We start from the raw sequence: 25,154 nt of genomic DNA on the forward strand, positions 1-25,154 counted from the left end.
TGGATTTAGTGCAGGACTTAAAAGACAACTCTCAAAATTCTCTCTCTGGTCCATCCACAGCAGTCAACTGACCTCAACTTTCCCGTTCTGTCTCCTTTCAGATGTACGGCTTTTTGATCAGTTAGTCCTTTTACTCACTGACATAAAGACCACAGTAGAAGCATAAGTTTCCTTTAATTCTCAAGCAAGCTCTCTGGCCTTTCCATTGTGGCTGGCTGTGCACTATTAATATAAGTTAACCTTCATATGATAGCAATGATTTCTACCAGCAATACCTATTTACTCTATTGTACCTATCACACTGAAGCAAAAACTCTCAACGGGTCTTTGCCAAGTGTAACTACAATGCAGAAATTTCCTTCAAAGCCTTATATGAATGTTTCATAATGCCACATGATTCTGATAATAGAGTTTTTTTCTCCCATGCAGCATACATGTAGAACAGATGCTGAATGCAAAATGCTTGAAACATGCACAAAATCATTTACATTGTAGAAAAGAAGGAAAGAGCTGCTTGACTACTTCTCCCTAAACTGTGCTTGGGACTCCCTTCCAAAGCTGTTAGATTTCTTAACACAACCTCTTTTACACTGCTCAGTGATCAAGAGCAAAGAGTGGTAACAGGGCTGCAGACAAGACTGAAGACAGACAGAAGTAAAAGAACTAGCCTAATATTTGAGCGGTGAAATGCCTCATGACTGAGGAGGAAGAAGAAAAGCTAACATTACACCCAATAAACATATTAGTATATAAATAAAGAAACATAAAACATACCGAGAAATACTGTTCAGCTTCAAGTTGGTCTTGAAGCTCTTTCATTTGTCCATCTGCATCTTGACGTTCCCTAGAAAGGAATATACTACGTTTAAAGAAAAGATAGGGAGATATTCCAAACAAGTAAACAGAAAGGAGTTCATTTACACTCTTAACATCCTCAGTCTGTCTAGATCAAAGTATGATCTGCAGTTAAACTTGACACCTCCTTTGGGTACCAGACTTTCTCTCATTTTCACCCGTGCAACTCAGAATGCTACACTAATGAGACACCAGTTTAATACCACTCACATACTAACTACAACAGTCTGACAGTTGAACCACTAAGATACACTGATAAAACAAACAGCCACTGACAGAATCTTATTTCCATGTAAAACATCACTGATCTGACAGACTGTTTTGTTTCTTGTTTGCTAGAGCTCAGACTCTGAGAATGCCTTTATTCTTTGTCAGGCATCATTTCTTGAATTCATCTTGTAAAACAACTCAAAGTCACTTAGTCACATAACGAAGAACAGTAATGTAGTAGAAAAGACTTCCACTGTTATTTTATGCTATAGAAATCATCATACTTAGTCTTCCAAGTGAGTAACTTCATCTTACTCACAGAAAAGACAAAGCACAAGGTACATCATCAGAAGTCTAAAAGAGCAAGGAATAAAACACACCTGATATACATATTAAACTTGTCTTTTCAGTCACAAGTACATTCTTTGTGTAAGAAAACCTTAATATTTATTTTCAGTTGCAATAATTGCTTGTAAGAACTTGAAGAAGAATTGCTAGGATTTAACACAACTCCAATTTGAAGGTCTAATGTGTGATTAAACTCCCTTAGCACAGGTTATTTCCAATGGTTACACTTCACAGCTCTGTATTAGCATTACTGTCCAACTCTAATAACCTCTCCTAGACTAGTAATGACCGCATCTTTCCTCTTCACTGAAGCACTCAGCTGTTTAGAAGAAAAGTTCCTAAGCGTTCTCCTAAATAAATGTTTCTCAACTCCTCACACTCTTGTGTTTAAGGTTTTTCTTTTCTTTTACTCTTTTTGTTTCTGATTTTAGGTCTTCAGGGAAGCAAACACTTTCTACTGTAAATCCATCCATACATTGCTCAATCAGTAAGGCTAGAGTCGCTGTAAATTATATTAAACAACAATTAAATTTTGCATTATGGAATAGCATATTCTGTGTAAAAATCTTTAAAATTAATGTGGCTCTCAGCTTTTGCAAAAAGAAAATTACAAATCAGCGTTACTTTAAAAAAATAAAAAATAGACTGAGCAACTCTGCTTACTTGCGAAGTTCATTATTTTGTTTTTCCAGACTTAATTTGATTTCCTGAAGATGGTTATTCTCCTGTTTTAGCTGCTTCTCTGACATTTTTAAGGTATTGACCTGTTGTGTTTGCATCTTGAGGTCATTTTGAGTGAGACAACGCTTTTGTGTTTCTTGCTCTATTTTTAATGTCAGGTTTTTTACCTAAAAACATAAACAGAAAGGTAAGTTTTAAAAATCTACACAAGGAAGTAACAGTGTTTCTTATTAACTCTTTCTACATCTTTTTACAACTTGCACACATCTTTTGATAGACAAATCTATTTCTTGAATAAAGTTATTAGTATAGAATAAATAAGCTAGTTTTTCCATGTCCATCTCTTAGCATTTTACATTCCAGAAGAAAAACTTTTTAAGATCAATAATGCCAAAATACTTCAGAGAAGTGAAAATACAGAAAGCAAATTTAAATCCAAATACAAAGGAGAAGTAAAAATTGCTGCCATTTACTTTCATATACATCCCTTAATACAGATATAACAGGGAAAATACAAAGACATTTAAAACAATGTTCCAGAGAATTCTTTTGTCATTGTTACGTACATCTTCATTTAGTATATCCTTTTGCCTAAGGAGTTCATTTATTTTCTGTTGTGATTGTTTGAGATCACAGTCCAACATGGAGCGTTGTTTTTCAGCTTCTAACAATCGATTTTCTACTTTCTGCTTTAAAGCTCTCTCTTCCAAAAGTTTCTTCTCCATTTCTGTGAAGAAGGAGATTTAGTATCAATGTAAATCAGTCCATGTTTCAGAGGGTTTCAAGAGTGAGAAGGAGGTGGGAGGAAGGAGGAGGTCTAGCCCTTCTTAAGAACAAATAAAATGTTTGTTCTTTTAGCACTGAAGAGAAAGATTGCTGAAGAGTAATTCATTAAAATTTTCACAGTAAACCATGAAAAAGCATCCAAGAGGATGCTTTGCAAATATTTCTGCCTGAGACCTATTTCCTACTTCTGAGTTTCAAGATAACTTCTAGCTTATCTGCAACACATCTGGAATGGATAAAAGGGCGGTTACTTTTTAAAGAAATATTTTGTATCAATCCATGAAGCGTTGCTTTGACGATGATAATCTGAAATCAATTAAAGAATTGAAGCTGTTCAGGAAACTGACAGACGAAGTGACTCATACATTACCACTGAATTGTTTGTGCTTTTCTGAAACATCTGCAAGCTCAAAATTTTTGTGAATGCTCTGCAATTGGAATGATAAGGTATATAGGTTGCTTTTTAATCAGTCGCAATAGACATAAGCAATTCAATTAAAAAATAAGAGCCATCTTCTGAAGTTGTTTGCTAATTATTCTTCTCTCTGAGAGATTTCAATTGTTAGGCGACACCAGAATACGCATGGTGACAATTGAAGCCTAGCAAAGGCTTTACTATTTTTAACACTATCCACTAACCTCAGGTGTTACGTTGCTGACATATTCTATTTAGGAAGACAATAAGAAATTTGACTACATAGATAAGCTCTTGAAAGTTTGTATTATTAAAACTGTTTGAAAGATTTAAGAAAAATTAGTTCAGAATACCCTAGCACAGAAAATGAATTAGTGATGTCAGCAAGAGAGAGCCTGCTTTACTCAGCAACTAACTGTCTTTAGCCTAGCAAAGCAGAGGGATTACAACTGATTTTTAAAACTGCTTTACAATGCTAATCATATTTAAAAAAGAACAGAGGAACTGAAAGAAAGAAAAAAAAACACACTACATTTAAATTCCCAGTAACATTAAAAGATTATATTATCTACATTCTATAATTTATACTTAAGTCAACCTGTAATGTCAAATAAATACCTTTCATGGCTTCAGATTTTGCTTCCTCTATAGATTCATAAATCTTATTTTTGTCTGCTAGTCGTGCTTTTGTGGCTTTATGCTCAGCTTCCTCTTGTTCAAGATTCTGCTGCATAACTTTGAATTTGTATGTCATATCTATTTCCATGTTGCTCTTTTCCTGTTAAAGAAAAAAAAATATATTAAAATTTAAATACATCAGGTTAAATACAAAATTTTGGACAACAGTAATATCCTGCTTGGAAGTAAGCTAACAGCAGAAGAAACAATATACAGACCTTAAGGTACTAAGAATTCTTTCATCATATGCTTTTCCAAGGATAACAACGTGCTCTAGAAGTTCACAGCAACATTACCACTTACAAAACCATACAGAATTATAGACTTAAAAAACAGTGTTTTGTGAAAAGAGTTCAAAAATTACATTTATTGAAGAATTGTTTGAATACTTTTGCTTCAATAAAAAAAATCCTAAAATATTAGCAAAAAACTTTTTTTTTTTGGCAATACTTATAGTTCAAAAAAGGTCAGATTTTACACCAGAAACGATGTGCTATTTCTGCACTTCTAAGCTATACATTGGAGTACATTATTATGTACTTTAGAAGTACAATATATTGTAGTCATAAGGAAAATGGTGGTTTTTTTTTTCCCCACTTTTCAAATTGCAAGAACAACAACAAAAGTGACACTGAAAACAAGTTGTTTTTTTCCACAAACTTTGTCCCATGTCTCAATTAACGAATGCACAAATTTTAAAATTAAATAAGAATGTAATACCAAAGTTTACTTAGAAGTGCTGTTACCTTCTCTAAATCTGTAAGCTTTTCCTGCAATTGTCTCTTTTCCATTTCCAGTTTGGCTAATGCACTCTTTCCATTTTTCACTTCTTCCTCCAGGCTAGATATTCGACCTAAAAATGAACAAAACATCTATGAGGCCAGGCAGTGTTTGAAAAAAGAATGTACTGGATCTACTTAAACAAACATTTCAAACATAACAGCAGCTTCCAGTTCTGACTATTAAGAAGATCTCCCTTAAGGATGATTTTAGAAATTATCAGTAATACGCATTCTTATATATATCCTTACTCATGTTCACTTTACTGTGTCCTCACTTAAATAACACTGTATAAAACAGCAAACTAATCTAGTCACAGCAAACTAACCTAGTCACAGTTTGAAGCTCAAATAACATCACCAAAACCTATTTTTACTTCTGAAACTAGAAGAAAGCTTAACATTTGCTGTAATACCTTGTAAATCGCTGATGATCTCTGATCCATGACTTCGATCTCTCCTTTCTGATTCTAGAGCTGACTGAAGATTGAGAAAGTCTTTCTCTAGTTTGAGTTTAGCATTCTCCAGCAGACAGTTCTTATCTTGCAGTTCTCGATTATTAGCTTCCAGCTGCTGGATTTGCTTTGTACTTTCTGTCTGGTTCTTCCTTAACCTGGTTGCAGTATCAGACTCTGATCGCAGCAAAGAATTGGCTTCATCCAACTAAGGATTGATAAAAACATACTTCAGAAACAATTAAAATGTAACATCTACCAGTGCTATTACAGATAATTACACTTAACAGATTAAAGAAATAAAAAGGTTTATTTTTTAAGATTATTTTTGAACACTGGAACATGAAAAAAAAGGAATGGCTTTTAAAACTTCACTACACATTTTAACTCCCACCACTACTAACACAATCTGAACTTCAAAAAGCTACTATTTTAAAATAAACATATAAAAAGTTGACATGCCTGTCTTTGTAGTTGATTGATTTTCTCATTGGATATTTGAGAGTTCTGATTCCTCTTTTTTAAATCTTCAAGCTGGTCTTTCAAACTGTTAACTAAAACAAAAACAAATCAAAATTAATCAGTGCAGTGAAAAAGCTTTAAAGTCAACTATAACTCATTTATTTTATCTTTTAAAACCCACATCAAAATAGAACCCTTCAAACATCGTTCAACATACCCTCATTTTCTAAATTGCGTTTCTTATCTGCTTCATGTTCTGCTTTTCTCTGGTATTCTGTATTCTTATGCTGAAGAAGAGCCTTCTCTCTTTCTAGCTGTCTGACTGCAGACTCTACGTTCTTCCTTGAAGTTATCTGGGCATATTAAAAAAAAAAAAAAACACAACACTAATTACATACAGAATCCTGACATTTTTTAAGTGATAAAGAACAGCTCACGCATTCAGTTTCGTTCACAGTGGAGAAAGACATGTTCCATTTGCTTACTGCAAACACAGCATATCAGAGCACATGTTCAAATACAGCCCAGAATAACTACAGCCAGGAGCTTTTACCATTTAAGACTGTATGATGGTTTGACTTCAGTGAATGTTGTAATCTGTTAGCATCATGAAGCATAGAAACATACATGTACTGAAAGATCTCAACATGCACCTGAACGAACAGTACATTAAGTTGTACATGCACTCTGCAGAAATGATAAATTTGCAGTAGCATTAAGGTGCAAAGCTGGGCAAAATAGGGTTCTTTCACTGACACAGTTTGGGCAGGTATAAAAAATGCTGCAAAGAATGGGCTTCCTTTTCTATCAACATCACTCTCATCTTCAAATATAATTACTAGAATTGTATATGGGGTATTTATGTTATCCTCCAAATTGAAAATTTGGAGATTCCGAAGATAATGATATTAGGGAAATCATAACGAAAATCTTTCAGCAGAGGCAGCAATTTAATGCGTGTGAATATCAGGAAATCAGCTGGTGTTACTTGCCATAAATATCCAGCTACTCAAAAGTAATTTTCTGGTCCCTAAGGAAAAAAAGACACACATAAAAATGTTCAAGTTCTAATTCCAATGAGAAATAACTTACCTCTTCATCTAGCTCTTTCACTATCTTCTCTAACCGAGTATTAGTAGACCTGAAGGAATTTGAAAAATATTTTTAAACCTTACTGATTACACAAAAATTAGACTCTTTGGATATGTCTCATTGATTTTATGTAAGCTACCCTATTTTCAGCAATCACATGAAACTTTGATGGCTGGGGAAATTATTCAAACAATAGAGAGATTCTTATGGAGAGATAAGGAAGAAAAAAACGTAGCCATGGGAGTAGCAAGAACTTTTAAGCTTTTAATCATTCAGAAACAAAAGGTGTAATAACACTTCTATATGAACATATCAAATATTTCAAAATATTCTCACCTGTACTTCTGTTCTAGTTCATCTTTGGCTTGTAATTCATTACTGAGCTGTTCTTCTAACTTGCTTATTTTTTTCTGAAACTGAGCAAAATGTGAAGATAAGCATGGCCATCATATAAGATTGTAATCACAGTGTAAAACAGTTTAATAACAAAAAATGGAGAGCAAAGAAAATGAATTCAATCTACATTATGGTTTGTTGTTTGTTTGTTTTTAAAACTATCACCAGAAGATTATTGCATTTCTATTTCTCATCTGTACAAGTTATTAATCTTGATAATTTTTAAAATACCGATGTGTAGTAACAGAATTTCCTACATGCTATGTTAAAGCTAACTATCACAGAATGACTGAGAGTCATAAAATTTCTATGGGCAAAGAATGTTGCTGCTGGCCATTTGCTCTCATTTTCTCTGTCTAGAGTCCTGCTGGAGCAGAATTTTTGGGATAGTCTTTTCTAAGTAAAATATAAACAATAAAATAAAAGGTGGGCACATAACCACATGGGACAATATTCAGAGAATATCAGACATTATTCAGAAAAGACTAAACATGCTCATTGATCTCACATATTCAGAATATTTTTTCCATTTAGCACATACAGAAGCAACACTTGAAATTTGGGAATGTTTTGTTTCCCTCACTAAAATATTAAAAAGATATTGTGAGTCAAGTACCCCCAAATTAAAAAAAAAAAAAAAAAGATTATAACAAGTCTTTTAAATTGACTCATGTCTTCAGGCTATCGAATTAATTTCTTTTCCTCCCTTTCCCTTCCTCCTCCAACCCCTAAACATAAAATGCAAAAATGTGGTTTTCTAAAATACTTTGTAATTGTTACAATTATAAGATTACCATAACAGGGACACTTAAAAAGACATCAAAACCCAAGACTCACTGCTTGAAAAAATAAAAATTAAAAAAGTTGTCAGAATGAAATGCAACATTTTACCAACTTTTACTCTCACAATATAAAGCAAGTATCATGAATGTGGCACTCTGTATTTTAAACAGTTGCATTTCTCATTAAACAGGAAACTAAAACTATTATTCTGTTCACTAATTACAGGAAGGAAAGAAGTAGAGTCCAATAAACATTTGCGCTTAAATTTACACTGCCCAATACATAATGCATTTCCTTTACAACTCCTTTTCAAAGTTTAACAATTAAGTAAGCTTTAACAAATGTTAACCATAAACTACCTACACTTGAATAACATAAATGTTTAAGTAGTATAATGAAGTAAGTTTGTTACATGAAAAAATCTGTAGCATTCTCCTGTCATCTGCATATTTAAATTCAGTTGGCAATCTTCAAAAACTGGATGAACATGCTTCAGACACTCACTACAGCTGAGAGAAAGATTTATGCTCATAAACATTCCTTTATCAACATAGGTGACAATTTACTTTTCCAAACTCTGGATAAATCTGTCATGAATCACAGACAGTGTGCAGCCGTGATTCACAACCTTTCCAAGAGTAATTCTGTTTGGAGCAAACAGAGTCTCATGCATTTGTTTTCAAAACAAGTTCTGGATTCCAAAAGAAGTCAGGAAAAATCTGTATTGATTCATCTATACACAGGAGTACCTTAACACTTGAATATAACAACTCATTCATAAACTATTTCAAAACACAATTGGTTTACTGTTAGAAAACTGTCAAATAAACATTTACGGTATTTCATGATAAATCATGTCAACACAAATTATGTGGGAATGATTTGCTTCCTTTCATAATTCAAATAATATACTCACCTCCTTGCTGTACTGTAGATGGAAAACATATTTTTATTAATGAACATTAAAAAACTAAAAGCCTCTCCCTCCCTCCCCCCCCCAAAAAAAAATTTCTTGACATCAGTTTTGACTTTGCTTTTTCGTAACAGACTTAACCAAATTAGTTAACCATCCATTAATACTTAGAAAAAAGGCACTAACCTCATTTTTACTAGATTGCACTGATTCATTTTCTCTGCAAGATTGAGAGGAGTCACTTAGCAACCTGTCAAAAACAAAAACAAATCCCTCCTGCTCTTATTCAAGTTTTCAACAACTTTGGCAACCTCACCAATCAAGGCATTTTAATCACTTCTCGCAAATCTTAATTTGACCTAGACTATTCTCAGAATGAAACTTGTTTTACCTTGGTAAGAGCCTTCTAATTTGAATCTTTTCTAATTTGAATGTCTCTAATTTGAATCTTTTCTTCTTAAGTGAAGTATAACGTTGAAGACACTTCTACTGTGTAATAAGCTGTAACAGCTTATTTTTAATTAATACTTGCAATTATTTCATGACTATTCAAACACACTGAATACGACTAACAATGCTAAATAAAGGCAAGGGGTAGGCAAGTGATGCCTTAGCAAGCTATTATTTTGCATAAACTTTTTTCTAACTCTACAAATACCAAATTATTTTAGAGCTAAACTACAAATCTAGTGTTTTAAAATCTAGTATTTTAAAGCCAAAACCAGATTTACAAAGACTATATATTTTTACATATATAAAAATACTATTTATTTAAACAGAATTATCAAGGTAGGCACAATATACTTATATTCTACTTAAATTCTGCATTTTGTATCTTCACAGTTGGACACAAATTAATATAAAGCAATGAATAAATTATGTATCTAGGGTAAAAATAAAGGGGGAGAGGGGTAGGATATAAGAAAAATATGCAGGTGTACTTCTAAAAATGCATATTAAATTCTCACATACAAATTGTCTCTATAGTAGGTAAATCCTATAAAAGGCAGCTGGTTTCCCACGAAGGCTTTGGGGATTGGAAAGGTTTCCACGTCTCCTTTGTCATCCTCAATGTCATCAAAATTACTGCTGTCTATATCACTGCTAAGCTCAGGAACAACAGGAGCAGCAGCTATAGAAGGGGGAGAAAAGATCAACTTCACTCCAGCCACTTGGCACATACTGGTACCTCTAATATTAAGAAGCATACTATGTAAGTTGTCATGCTAGTTAAATATGTATTAAACATGCAGTAGAGCTGTACATACTACTGTGATATATTACTGTGATATAATATATAATATTATTTCCCTAAGGAAAAGTATTTTTTCATTATTTGCTTAGTATATGGAATATCGAATGCTCAAAATGTATTTGCTAAAGTAAGCACATTTTGGAATGGCACACTAAATGCAATCACCATTTTAAGAAACTTCAGTAAATACTTCAGAAGTTATGATCAAGCACAGGAACAGAAATACTTGTTTTTCTGCCTAAAGCTATCAAGTTCTCAATACTTTAAACAAAAAGCAGTAAAACCAACAAGACCATTCTTAAAGCTAGTCTTAATTACAGATTTTAAAAAAGGTTAAAAGGTTAAAAAATGAATAAATAAAACAGAAATCCATCAGAACAACAATAACAAAAGCCACAAAAAATAGAACCTATTAAAAATTTATTCTGCCAAGATTTCTAAAACATCCAGTTCTGCTGTTCAAATCTATAGAAATCTACAATTCAAGCATGATAAATGTGAGAATAATTTCAGTGGGAAAAACATCTATTATCTCTTACTGATACAGCTTTTATAATACAAATGATAATTAAGAAAGCTTAAGAGAGATTCCTGATAACAGAAAACATTTGCTTAATTTATAGAGCCTTAAGCCTTTCTTATATATGCTATTACTGAACAGTAGTCTTATGCAAATATTGAATAAAAATCTACTTTTAAACCAATTTACTTACTCTCTCGAATGTTGTCCCAGTTCCACTGATCACTCTTAAAGAAAGGGTGATGCTTTATTTCTTCTACCCCATTTCTCCCAAGTCGCACATCCCTAAACATAGCAAAGAAGCCAAATTCACATTAGGAAAAACAGCACTTTGTTTTGCTTTGTTTTTAAATTCTGACTTGCTCATAAGCAGCAGAGCAACTTTCTGTAAAGGCTGTCCCTGTAAACCGCATTAATAGTCAAATAAAAGAAAAAAAGAAAACCAAAAAACCACCAACCACAGGTCTGTAATTTCTTATATAAAATGTACTTGGTTTCTTAATATCCACTGCCTGCGACTGCTAAAACGTCCAGAAGTTGGAGTCTGCCACGTGGGGAGTAATGCAAGAGAGAGAGCAGTGAGGCAAAAAATAAGAAACTAAAAACAAAAACAAAACCCAACACCCTGGGGGAAGAAAAAATTGCTGAAGTCCGGTGTCTGCCAAACCACATGACAAACCTTAAGGCTCAAGTGAAGGAAGGTCTAATTTACTGCACAGAACAGTTATTCAAAGCTGAACTGAAATAAATATTTGAAGAATTCCATCCTCTGCCCCATAATTAACCCTGACACATCTTTTGCTGATATTTACAATGAAGCAAACCTAAAGTTCAACAAGAAACTTCCAGTTCGACCAAGAGAAGCTTCCCTTAAAATGATCTGCAGGAACAGAGCATAAAACCGAGGCGAGTAACATAACTAATAAATCACGGGGTAGATGCTTATTTCTTCTTGTCCCTTTAAGTGCCTCAGCAGTTATCACGCATACAGCAAGAAGGCATCTGTTTCAAATAAGTCGCCCAAGCACTGCACTAAATATAAACAGGAAGACGGACACACGTAGTGGAAGTACACCTCGCCGCATTCCCATTATTAAATTCTACCCCTCTTTTCTCTCCACCCTGCAGCTACTGGTTAGAAACGCTTAACGCCTATCTTTCCTGAGTGTGATCCTGCACAGTAGAACAAACGATTCTCTTTGAATGCAAAAAACATTATAAGACAACGTATTTATGCATTTATTTTTACTAATCCCTCATTCTCTACAAGCTAGATTCTCTACAAGCCAAATTTGGGTGATCACTGGAAAGCATAAAAAGGCATTATCAATCCACAGTTAACTTTGGACCTACAGTGTTCTTTTAAGTCAAATAAATTCAACTTAATCTGTGCTTTTTGACACTAAAAATTTAAATATTCAGGTCAAGAACAAGTTTACACGGCTAATATCAATAAACAGCTCAGCTTCACCAAGGGAGACCTCTATGATTAATTTACAGCCAGAACATCCTCTTTGTTTGCTAGCTATACTTATCAATTAGTACCATAAGGTAAATGAAAAAAAGTTCAAACCTTCTATGAAAATTTAAACAAACTAGGTAAATGTATGCTTAACTTCATGAAAGTATGTTTTAATTTTTTATAAGCAATACCCACTGAGCACAACAATTTGGTCCCTGCCTTTACGGGCTTAAAAATTACTTCCAACCTTACAGGTTTGTTGCTCTGTTTTACACCACACAACAGCTGGGAGGATTTGTTCAGCACAAATTATGTTGTAGCATGAGCCATCAGAACTAGTCACAGAAATAAAATGGAGCACCTGGAAAACACCCCAAAAGACAAACTAGAGCGCAGATGATTTTGCAAAAGAGATTTGAATATAAGTTAGCAAAAGCAATGGAAGGAATTCATTTTTACAATGTACATGTGCTAATACCATCTAAAATAGAGACAGGACCAAAATAATACATACACCTACCTGTCAGTTAAAAAGGCACAGATGAGGTTCTTTGCGTGCTTAGAGATTTCCACGTCATCTGGGAAATGTAATGAGTTCTTATGATCCATAATTTTACTGTATGTTCCTACTAACGAGTCTGCATAAAAAGGAGTATCGCCTGAAAATAAAATAGTAAAATGATTGATTTCCAGGCGTGTTCAAGTCATGTAAATTGAAGAAGACAAAAAAGAGAAGAGATGTAAAGTCTACAAGCAGTTTAGCCTGAAATTGTCTTTACATTTAAGAGAGAGAAAATGAGTGCAAGGTACAAAATAGCATATCCTACTAGAATATTCCTTTGTCAAAATGCCTGTGTTACATATTAAACCATTCTCTGTATGACATATTGCTACCAAACTTTTGCCCAGTGAATTGCATCTTTTGTTCTACCTGAATAGTGTCGCTGTGCTTTCTAATTTACATGATGGACGACACCCACATGTAACCCCCTCTTCAAGCACTTCCAAGGGTGTAGGAGAGGAAAACTCAGTAAGGATTTGCTGAGGTACATTCCTTGAAGAGACTCCACCACTGCTCTCCCAGGCCCCTATCCAGGGGCAGGCAAGCCTGGGGCAAGGCAGCTCTGAGCAGGAGCCTTCAGAGTGCATTACAGCATCACCAAACCACATTCTCACATCTTGTTGACTGACAAATTATATTGGCTTGGGTGCCCATAGTAACGTGGGCAGGCAGCTTTTAAAACTCAGCCCATTCTCACCCAGAAGCTTGCAGTGTAAGGTTTAATTAATTTTAGTTTCTTTGCACACGTAAACTTAGAAAGGTAAAACTGGGACAACTGAAGAAGAATCAGGATCAAGAAAGATATTTGACATTGAAGTTCACTGACAACATGCTGGATATATAAATGGTACGGGTCAGTAACCAAGAGGCTGCAACTTGTACAAAAATCCCTTTTCACAACCAATCCATAGGCTTAACGGACAAGGTGAATAATTAATTGCTTATTAATTAATATTAATTAACAGTAAATAGTTAAGCAAGTGTGAAAGCCCACAAAGGCTTTTAAAAACAATTGTTAACTGTCTCTTGACAAGGTTACTTCAGAACTGAAATGATAACGCTAAAATTCTTTTATGTTAGGTACTGGTACTAGGGTGACAAAAAAGAACTTTTAAACGGTCAAAACCCTGGGGACTCAGCAAAGGACAGGAAAGGATGGCTCAAACAACACTTGAAAGTTTACAGGTCTTTTATTGGTGGTAAGTGAAAGGCAAGCAGGGGCCAGCTGAGCTAATGTACCCCCGCTTCCCACTGGTGGTAAATACAGAGTCATTCCCCCAGTCCGTCCCTGGCTGAACATCGTCCTCCTCAGGCTGTGCCTTGATGGTCGGCCCCCATTTTCTTCATGGGTGCTTGGTCCTGGGCTGGACGTCGGCCTTATGTGTCACCATGGTGGTCTGCACCAGCTTTGTTGGTGGGTGTCTGTTTGTGGCCTAGACATTAGTCTTCGCATTGTGCATTGTGATGGTTCCTCACTGACTTTGTTGGTGGGTGTGTCTGTGGCCTGGACATTGCTCCTCTCAGGCTGCGCCATGATGGTCTGTGCCGAGTCTGTTGGCGGGCATCTGTCTGTGGCCTGGATGTTGCTCTTCTCAGGCTGAGCTCTGATGCTTTGTGCCAACACTGGTGGTGGCTATCTGCACCAAATTGCCATCATTTTGTTAATGTCAACCCACACTCTGATGGTCCGCAAAAACTTTGTCAGTGGGTCCACTTCCATTTCTGCATCATCCACCTTTTGACGCTTATGGGGGGGTTGGCCACTGAGGTCATCCAGTTCTTGGGTGTATTTCCTCTTCCTCCCCAGCCGTACCATTTCATCCAGCCTTGGACGCTTACAGGGGGGTTGGCCACTGAGGTGGCCAAATCTCACTTACTGAGATTTCCTCTTCCGTCTGAGATGGAACACGACATCCATCCTTTGGCTTTTGCAGTGCACCGCTCAAAGGCTGGAAATTCCTGCCTGATTTCTCTGCACCCTGGCAACTCCAAGTCTCCTTGAACTGCAGGAGCGAGAAGCTTGGCAACATGTTGCCAGACACAGGGCAGCCCTTTTTATAGGGTGGGTGCCAGCGGACACGGAGGTGGCAGCTGGCACCACAGGAGGCCTCTTTGTGGCAAAGGAGGCAGATACTGAGTACACCCAGCATCATTTGGCTCATCCTTACCACAGATCAAGAAGCAGTCATCTCCATTTCATCTCCAATTCATCCATCTTACATGGCTCAACAAATTGTCTACCTTGCTGTGGGAGATGGTGCCGATTAGGAGAAACTTCTTAGAAAAAGTGGTTAAAATTGGGAGGGGTTGCTCAGGGAGGTGGTGGAGTCACTGTGGCTGGGGGTGTTCAAGGAAAGGTTGGACGTGGTGCTTAGGGACATGGTTTAGTGGGTGATGTTGGTGGTAGGGTGATGGTTGGACCAGATGATCTTGGAAGTATTTTCCAACCTTAATGATTCAGATTCTATGATAATAGAAGTGATAAGGGTTTCAAAAGTCAGCTAGCCACTATCAAACACTCCAAGCCATCTTATAGGTGTCTGTTTCATAACAATATGCACGTGGGAGTAGAAGATCTGTCTTGAATAGTTCAAATACAAGAACCAAGAAAATTAAAAGGTTATCTGAGAGAAGCAGCATCTCGATTCAAACACTATCAAATGGATGTCACATGAGCCTCAAATACTGTGTTTGTAAACAAAGCCATTGAAGGAAATCATGTTGGTGCTGGTAGACAGGAAATACAACTGAGATTGGAATAAGATGATGACTGTAGAACAACAAATAAACAAACAAATTACAGGGCATAACCAGGCTCTGTAATTTTCAGTATGAAGGTGAAGCAGGTTTTAACATTTCAAAAAGACTGCATGGATAGTAAATCACATATGCTCTTCAGAGGCAGAGAGGCTCAGAATGAAGGAAAAAAAAGGGGGGGGGGGGGGCATGAGAAGCTCAAAGAATGAAGACAGAGAGTTCAGCAGAAAGGGTACAGTGTTAATCACATGTAGTAGTATGACATGGCTAAAACCAAAACAGAAACAAAGCCATGATTTAACTCCCGTCAGAAAAAGTGTCTAAAAATCATAGCCTTAACAAAAGCATAGATTGCAGTCTAGCATATACACAATAAAAAATGATGTTGAGTACTAAAGAAAAAAAAAAGTAGTAAAAATAGTGTAGGTTCAAATATTATAACAAGATAGCCTTTGGTAGGAAAAATGCATGAGACCTCTGAAATGTTAGGAATTTTTCAACAGACAACTCCAGACTTAATGAAAAAGTACACCAAATAAAAGTACACCACTTAAACTTAAATTACCCAAAGCCTGGAATAAAGCCACAGTGATGCAGTGAAATGAAGATGGATTTTTGTCCTAAGCATGTATAGGATCCCTTACATAACCAAGCTTCTGTAAAAACTGTACCTCTTCACTTCCACATCAAAAAATGTTTTTGTTAGAGGGATGAAAAAGTGAGCATCCTCTTAAGATACAGGAAAAAATGAAGTTCTGAGAAAACATTTCTGAGCAGCTATGTCCAGTATTTTAATACAGAAGAATTCTATTTATTGCTAAAATTGTTTTTGAGATTAATAATTAAAAAATATACTTTTTGTACATCAAAATGCCTTAATTCCCAAAGGCATGGAGATTTCAATAGCAGCATACATTGAAGTGTCTTTCCTGGCTCAGTGTGCCAGAAACATCAGATCTGCAACATTCCCAGAACATGCTGATTTGAATTTTGAGTAATTATATGCTCAATTCCATCCTTCTATAATCAGACTATAATACTGATCTTCAGTGTATTTTAAATCACAGATGACTCATCTCTTTAACAGATTATATTCTATGTTAGTTGCCATAGCAGTCCAGTTTGCTTTATTGGAAAATCCTGACCCAAGCACAAAACAAAGAATTAAGCTATACTTCCATAGTCATTTTGACATAACAGAAGCAATTGCTGGGAGAAGAGGGAAAAAACAAACCAAACCAAATACAAACAAAACAAAATAAAACAACCATGAAAACAATCAAACAAACCAAACAGTCTTGCCCTTCCCACTCTTTTCCCATCTCTGCATCCCTGACATCTCAATGCTGCCCCAAAGATGGGACAAGCATTTATTGAGGTTGTGAGGTAGCTGATCCAAGTCAAAAGCTATCCTAAGAATTAGTTTTAAGCTGAACCAAGTCAGGGAACTAATCGCTGTGCAAGCACCCAAACAGCTGTCGCAGCAGAAGAGTGACAGAAAGCCCAGGGCACAGGAATGAAACCACCACACCAGGCAGAAGCCAGAAGCTGTGAGATAATGACGCACAACCAGCCCCCTGGCAACAAAGCACATCTGAAGGCACAGTAAAGACTAAATGCCAATGTTATTAGCAGAAAGAAATTGCTACTTACCAACTAGCATCTCAAAAAGGAAAACTCCTACAGACCACCAGTCGCATTCCCGTCCATAATAGCCATCGCCCCCTTGAGATTTCAAGACTTCGGGGGATATGTAGTCAGGGGTTCCAACAGCCGTGTCACAGCGCACCATGCCTGTCTGTGCAAGAGCAGCAAGTCAAACAGCTCTATTAGAAATACTGCTGAGTCTTCACACAAAACTGCAGCTAGCTTATTAGTTAACCAAGAAAACATAATAAAAAAACATATAACCCAAAACACTTGGTTTGAGGTACACATTTGAAAGCTTCTGTTTTTTACTCCAAAAGCAATATGGACTGGAATGAGAAATCCTGATAACCTGCTCTCCTCTCCTTAATAAATACATCTCAAAATTTGAAAAGTTTTGTGATTTTACTCTTGTTTTCAAAATGAACAAGTACATGCTCTATTGGACTGGTCCTTATCTCACTAAATTCACAGACAAGTTTCCGAATACTTTTGATTAGATGAGTTAGGCCCATCAAAGCAGGTACATAACATTTTTGTGTAATTCAAACAATTCAGCAACTTATTGGTAAATTATTACAGTAATGCCTTTTTTTTTTTTTTACTTAGAAAAAAGTTAAAACTATGTTTAAAGAACAGCAAAAAGTTTTACGAAAAATAAAGTAAAATATAACTAAGTGATTTTTATTAACATATCCACATAGTTGTACTAATGGAGTGATTCTTTATCCTCTTTGCTTCACACTGACAGACTACAAAGGCAGGGGCTAAGTGATGCAGAAATAACACCAGATCTGCCAGCATGCTGGTTCAAACTTACAAGCCTTATTTCCTTTAATGAAATTCATTGCATTCATTCCAGAGAGACCAGATGGGTGAATGAAATAAAATCCTGGATGAAGCTAAAGAAGTACCAAAAATACATTCGTCTTTTACTATGTCACTCAGCCTCAAGTCTTTTCCAAGTTAGCTTACAAAGTTCTCTGTGCATTTTGCCATCACCTTTGGCTGACTGTTAATACAGAGTATCAGTAGGAACAACTGAAGCCAAAATCCGTATCTATAGAAATTAAAAGAATCAATTTTGCTTTTGGAACTATCTATACATGGAAAAATTAGATACCAAATTACAGTATTTCTTTTCACATGCAATACAAACTGCCAGGAAATTTTATTTATGTACGAAAACAGGATCCTGGAAAGTCATGAACCAGTAGGCCAAAACACTAATGTGGTAATTAAATACTGCAGAGACTTAGGGAGTACTGAAGATCTCTTCCCTATAAATGCTTATCTTCCTCTACAACTCCATGCTGAAGCTCAAATGTAAAGGAAGTTTAATTTCTCGGTTCCAGAATGAAGAGCAGGCTAACTTCTGTTTCCTGAACTATAAGCCAGATAAAAGCACTCCACTTGATCATCCTGGGCTAAGAAAACGAAGCAACTCATTTTAGAGAAGCTAATGCATTCTTTAGACAAAGAAAAATATTGCATTCTACATTAAATGACATTATGGAAATAACACTGGAAAATAAGCTAACGCCCAAAGGCTCCAAAAATCTAAAGTCAAGAACACTCAAAAACGGATCTGGCACAAGAGGAGAACAATTACTTTGTTGTCCTGCTTCTAACAGCATTGAGGCAAGTAGGGCTGCGGCATCTTAATGAGGCAACAGCCTCCAGCACTGGTGCACATCTACACCTTCCTTACCCAAATGCAAAATTATAACAAGGGAATGTCTCTGCCTTCCCTCGGTGAAGCCTGGCTGAAGCCACCTGAATTCGTCCCCAGGTAGGAAGCTTCGTTAAATACAGTGTCACCACAACAGCGCTGAGAGGTTTCTCTGAGGACTGCAGCTTCAGTCACAAGATCAGCTGCATCACCTCGACACCTAAGCACTTAATGACACCCCATTTCCCATTCGTCTGTAATTAATACAGCAAAACAAGAACACTTTTTAATATTTTATACATGTTAATGTTTTATGAGGAACAGGCGGCCCTACCCAAGTCTGATGGCTAGTAGGCGGCGACAAGAAAGCTTCTTGTCAATGACGTTATAGATACTAAAGAATTCCACTTTGCAAGGCCTGAAGTTTTCAGACAAGATGTCAAAGAACAAAACAAACAAACAAAAATATTTCTCCAGGCAAAACAAAAGGGCTCTGTGTGCTAACATCAGTTTTCAGAGGGCTGTATTTCTCTTAACCATGTGGTGTTGGTTACGCTTTCTCCCCACAGAACTCGCTACTGTCTGTCTCAGGAGCCAATCTAAAAATGCATTATCACTTGACTAGAAACTTGGGTGTTGTCCTGTATGTATTTTTAAGTACTGGGTACTCTTACTACCACGGTCGGACCAGCTTCTGTGATCTCTGGCATCTAAGCCAAGTAAACAGGGAAGTCCTCTCTGTGCGCTCCATGACATCTTGACATTCTGTACATTCTGTGAGATGGCTTCTGCCTTCTGTATTTCATCAGCTGAGGAGAGATCTGAAGGGGGCCGTTTTCTCTGGACAAAGTGCTACTCCCGTGTTTCAAATCCTAAGCTGCTGCTTTATGCCGAACACCACACTTATTTATAGCAGTTCTGATACTGAACTTCCTCTCAGTAGTCTCAGGCTGGCGTTTTTCCTGAGACTTTTCTCACCACCTCCAAAGATCAGGGTGGATCTTGGAAGCCCATTTGAGGGAAGCTCCCGCAGCTATGTGACAGATGTGCAATGAAGGGCTTAAAAAAAAAAAAAAAACACACCACAAAAACAAACAACCAAAAAAAGAAGTTGTCAACAAGACAGTATGTTCTCACAGCTTGTGAAGATTTGGCTGTGAGGCTGCTGTGTTTCCTAGGACCGATCGTACAAAACCATTACACTGCTGAAGGCAAAGCAGTTCTGGTTTCATCCTCAGCCAGACCCGAATGAGTTGCTGACTTGGACCAAGGCTGAGAATTAGACTTTCATTCCCTCATGAATTTCTTATCAGCAAACAAGAGCTGGAGCGTGCTGGTGCGGACATGTTAGGACAGTGCAGATCAGGTGTTAATACTACCCTCAGGCTGCAGACAACAAACTGAAGGAAGAAGGATCCAGCAGAGTCTTGGAGGAGCATCAAGGAGAAATTGGTGTCCTGCTTAGCAGGGAGGCTGGACCAGATGACCTCCAGAGGTCCCCTCCAACCTCAGCCATTGTACTGTTATTCTGTGAAATACGCCAGGTTCTAAGAAGATGAGCATTTCTTCTTTCAGCTAAGCTATCTGAGCCGAGGCAATAATCCCAAGTGATAAATGGTTCCTCTTTCAGTCACATCTCTTTTCTAAGCCTGTGCTGTCCTGAAAGCACAGTTAGCACAAGCCAGAGCTACGTACTGAGCCAGGCAGCACTAGCAGTTTCTGGCTCTGCAACACCTACAGTAGTCAACCGTGCTACTGCCTAGTTTAGTAATTACAGCAAACCCGAAGAATAGCATCTGGTGAAACCTGCACTGGGCTTCTTTCCAATACCTACGTACCTAAAGGAACTACAATTCCTACTAAACCTCTGAGGCTAACTCCATCTTTTATTCAATTACAGATATTCACCTTGTTGCAGATTAAAAAAAAACAATACAACACGACCACCAAGAAAACATCACAACCAAGATACATAAAGAGACCGTTTCCTTTCATGTTGGAAAACATCACTAAGAGACTTAGCAATTCTTTCCACATTCTGGTAAGGAGGAATTCTGCTTCAAGTGTCCAGAGTGGCCTGCACAACTTAACACTCATTTCAATTCCACAGCAACTATCAAAAAAGTCTCCCTTCCAAATTGTGTCTCCCACAAAAATTGAAACAGAATTTTCCTCAGCTCTCAACAGTGTGAGGAAGATGCTCATATGTACAACTGCTGAAAGAACTCCAAGTCAGAGAAAATAAATAAGTGTTGGGTAAGCATATATTGTCTAGAAATCATCCTGCCAACATCAATATTATATTTACACAGCTGGGATGTGTTCATGTTTTGTAAGAAGTAGCATGAGATTTGGAGACAGTCCAGAGCCTCTCAACTTCTAAAGCTTCCTGTATAAAATATTTTTGCCATTCCACTGAGTCTGAGAAACATGAGGAACTTAAAATGTAGCCCGTTAAAAATTAACTTCTTTAAGAGATCACCAGTTCACTGATGATGCCCAGTCCAAACTGGAGCTTGCTATAGCTCTTTATGAGTTGTGCATGCGATTCTCACTTTTATAGCATGATCACCCACATTTTAGTATTCCATGCTTTTAGACAAAACAAACAAAACAAAGAAGAAGAAAAAAAAAAAAGTTGGTTCACAATTTCTGGGCTCCCTAACATAGCAGAAGCAATTACCTTTTTTTATACATAAGTGTTTTGAACTTTTTGAAGCTTTTTTATTGGCTCAAAATGAAGGATAATCTAAAGACTGTATTAAGAGATCAAATACCACTTTTGACTTTTCCAGTTAAAATAAAGGCTGTCCCCTACAGGCAGCTAAGTAACGAAAGTGGAGGTAAACAATCTGTACGTCTTTGGAATAACAACTACAGTATCAGCCAAACTAAACAGACTTGAATCTCAATAAACAGATGTGTTTGTTCAAGAGTAATATATTGTCACTTGAAGGGGAAAAAAAAATGACAGCATTTCTAGATACAGCTGGATAGATACTAAATTAACAATGCAAATGCAAATTAAGTAGATTTCAGAAACTATACCAAGCACTACCTAAATAATACAGAATCTAACCCATTAAAGCAAATAAGCTGAAAAAGAATCATCCTTGCCAACATTAACACAGAAATCTTTCAAGCAAATGATAACATACTTTCATACAAGTTTTTGAGTATCTGTTATAATTTCATAGGAAGAATGTATCATGTAAATTGCCTGACACTGTTTGTCAGGGAAGATTTGTGCAAACTATTAAAGATAGTTTTATTTCTATGTCTCCTTTAATAATACAAGGTAGTACATCTTGTTAAAAATACAATAGCTATTCTTACGCAACTTCATTAGAAAACTGTATTTGGCTGTACATGATACAATCTAGACAGCTAAAATATGACATTTTGACTAATAGCAAACATAAATTTTAATCAGTAGATCACATTCCACTCCTGCCTTACTGTGACCTCATTTTAATGACCACTAGAGGATGCTATGAGAACAATTAGACCTAGTAAAAAAAATAATATATATATATATATATATTTATATATATATATATAAAAGAATGTTACCTTGCCTATAAAATCATTTCATTTATAGAAAACTGTCAGCTTATGAACTGTTCCAAGGTTACTAATGTTGAAACTAGGAGTTGTCTCATAAGCTTTTCAGACATTTGGCAAAAAGATGAACCTCAGAAATTCATAAACACGCATGCTTTCAAAAATAACAAAAAGTAAGTTTATTTCCTTATTCCATGTGCCAAAACAGTTTGTTATAGACAATGTTACACTATTTAAAGTATCCTGGTATTTAAAACTAGGAGACAAGGAACAGCTTTCCAACCAAGTGGACCATTTGATAAGTATTCCTTTGAGTGTTATAACTCATAAGAAAATATCCCTAGAATTACAGTTTATAGATTATATATTATTCAGTTGCATACTTACTTCATCCATTTTCATGCAAGTGCCAAAGTCTGCCAGCTTCAGATGCCCATATTTATCTAAAAGCATGTTGTCAGGCTTCACATCTCTGTGTATCAAGCCCATGGAGTGAATTGCATCAAGAGCAAGAACAACTTCAGCCGTATAGAACTTGGCCCATTTCTCAGGCACATCGTAATTGCTCATAAGGTTTACAAGATCTCCTCCTGGCATGTATTCCATTACCATATACAAGTATTTGTCATCTTGAAAGGCACAAAAAAGCTGCAACATAGAAAAACAACAAAAAAAAGGAACAATTACTTTTCAGAGACAGCTGGGAAAAATAATAAAGTACTTGAATACTTCAAGTTGCATTAAGCTTGAGCATACATTTTCAAGGATGTAAAATAACTTTATTTTATATATTCAAACCATCTCTATTTCCTATTAATTATTGCAGTAGCTTGAAATTTAGTGAGCTTTGAAAACTCTCACTTTCATTTTTAAGGAAATAAAAAAATTTCCCTGTTACTTCAGTGGCATGACTATGTAAATCTCCATGTTTCTTGGCATTAAGAAGCATCGCTATGAATCAATATGCCAAATATTAAATCTGAGAAAGGGGGTACCTTGTAAGGATTTGAAAATAGCTCAACAGTGAAGGGTATTTTACACACTTTCTGAATTTCATGTACTATAAACATATATATGTGTAACATTTCTATGCATATTTATAAAAACAAAACAAAACAAAAACTGTCAATACCGATTTTGTCCTAAAACAACATGTATACTGAAATGAGAACAAAAATGAGAACAGAAATAACATGACAATAATAAAATGTAAAGAAATTATCCTTAACAATGAAATTAACTGTTTGGCATGCATTACAGCTACTGTGTTTCAAACTGGCATGATAGTTAAGATAAGTTTAGTCTTTTTAAAAGACCTAGAGCACTGAAGTTTTATAGAATTTCACTCAGCAATCACCAGGTCTGAAAATGACCCAAAACAGCAAAAAGAATCACTATGTATCTGAAAGTCACTTTCTCAGAGAATATTGCTCATTAAAAACTAAAATTATTCACATCTTCCAAGTTACACGTACTCACACAAAGTTCAAAGGCAATAAAAAAAAGGATGAATGGAAAGGAAGAAATCAGAACTAGGGAGTCTGTGGAGGACAAGGAACCCAGAAAGATAGGAAATTTATTACAGAGATTTGACCTTCATAGTAAAATTTACTGTGTATTACTTTTCACACATACATGTAGATAGTATACACAATACACAATGTGATCATGTATTTAATCATTAAAGTCTAAATTAAAATCCAAAACAGGGCCTATATTCCCATACCTAAAGGCATTAATTTAACACAATAAATAACACTATACCTTTATACAGCACTTTCACTATTGATCTCTAGAGATTTCATAAATCAACAGTATCTAGGGCTCTGCTTTCACCTTTTTTTTTTTTTTTTTTCCCCACACACAAAGAAGAAGACACAGAAAAGCAGTGTGAGCTGTCCCAGTTTCTAGCTCAGAGAGCAGGACCTACATTTTCTTAAAACCAGCTCCAACCCCCCTGGACCACAATAGCTAAATATATCACTCTATACACTTCATCACAGAAAGCACAATTGCAACTATAACACAGTTGACATTTTCCATTTATAAATATACATACACATGTAAATATCATGCAATACCCTTTCCTGTGATAATAGTCAGACATTTTCTTTCAACTGCATGATCATTCAGTTCAACTGTAAAAAAATAAAGATACTTCTAGACAACTTTTGTCACTAGAACAAAACCAAAGTAATAAATAAATCATCTGTCCTGTTAAGTATTTCGCTTGAATACAGACAAGAACACAGAATATGCTCAGAAGAGCAAAACATCTAAATGCAAAAAAAAAAAAAAAGTGAAACATTGCTTGAAGGCATGATGTAAAATATTATGAAAAATACATGGAATGCTTAAGGCCTGTTTTTACTTTCTAAAAATACAGAAACATAGCAATGTAACTGAGAAGACTTAAGTGTATTAATTATTTAACAAAATATATTAGTAATACTTTTCCCTAAACATATACTTTCACTATGCATTTTATTAATCTGTGTAGTCTACCAATTATACAAATTGTAGTATTTAGCACTAATTCTTCCCAAAAGGATAATCCATTTTACAAACATGATAATGAATACCATGAGACAGTTGCAAGCAACAGACAGCTGAAGAAGTAGTCAACGCTCCATCAGCTGGAGGATATTACTTCTGAGCTGAGAAGTGGCAACTGACCACCAAAGAGATGATGGTTTCAAGCAAACCACTGTTACAATCTCCCATCTTGCAGGACACCAGGAGTGTGAACTCATCCACCTAGCATATCTCAACTTAAAAGCCAGAAATTTCTTCAGGCACTCATAATGCCAATTTCTTATGATCAACTGACCGTATCATCAAGAAAGCCTGGAAATCATGCTG

General features: G+C 35.9%; 1 protein-coding gene across 2 annotated transcripts in view; it reads right to left on the reverse strand.

Moving 5' to 3' along the window:
• Positions 1-25,154, reverse strand: part of ROCK2 (Rho associated coiled-coil containing protein kinase 2) — a 101,498-nt gene that overhangs the window by 15,311 nt on the left and 61,033 nt on the right. For both annotated transcript variants that reach the window (XM_032184216.1, XM_032184217.1), the window contains exons 5-20: positions 22,680-22,940; positions 17,063-17,207; positions 12,611-12,749; positions 10,822-10,913; positions 9,826-9,985; positions 9,040-9,103; positions 7,098-7,177; positions 6,762-6,810; positions 5,887-6,022; positions 5,670-5,761; positions 5,169-5,415; positions 4,720-4,826; positions 3,914-4,073; positions 2,661-2,821; positions 2,077-2,261; positions 775-844 (exon numbers count right to left, since the gene is read on the reverse strand). In XM_032184216.1, coding sequence (XP_032040107.1) covers positions 775-844; positions 2,077-2,261; positions 2,661-2,821; positions 3,914-4,073; positions 4,720-4,826; positions 5,169-5,415; positions 5,670-5,761; positions 5,887-6,022; positions 6,762-6,810; positions 7,098-7,177; positions 9,040-9,103; positions 9,826-9,985; positions 10,822-10,913; positions 12,611-12,749; positions 17,063-17,207; positions 22,680-22,940 — 2,148 coding nt within the window. The remainder of the gene's footprint in view (positions 1-774; positions 845-2,076; positions 2,262-2,660; positions 2,822-3,913; positions 4,074-4,719; positions 4,827-5,168; positions 5,416-5,669; positions 5,762-5,886; positions 6,023-6,761; positions 6,811-7,097; positions 7,178-9,039; positions 9,104-9,825; positions 9,986-10,821; positions 10,914-12,610; positions 12,750-17,062; positions 17,208-22,679; positions 22,941-25,154) is intronic.

The sequence above is a fragment of the Aythya fuligula genome, chromosome 3 (genome assembly GCF_009819795.1).
Source record: "Aythya fuligula isolate bAytFul2 chromosome 3, bAytFul2.pri, whole genome shotgun sequence".
NCBI lineage: Eukaryota > Metazoa > Chordata > Aves > Anseriformes > Anatidae > Aythya > Aythya fuligula.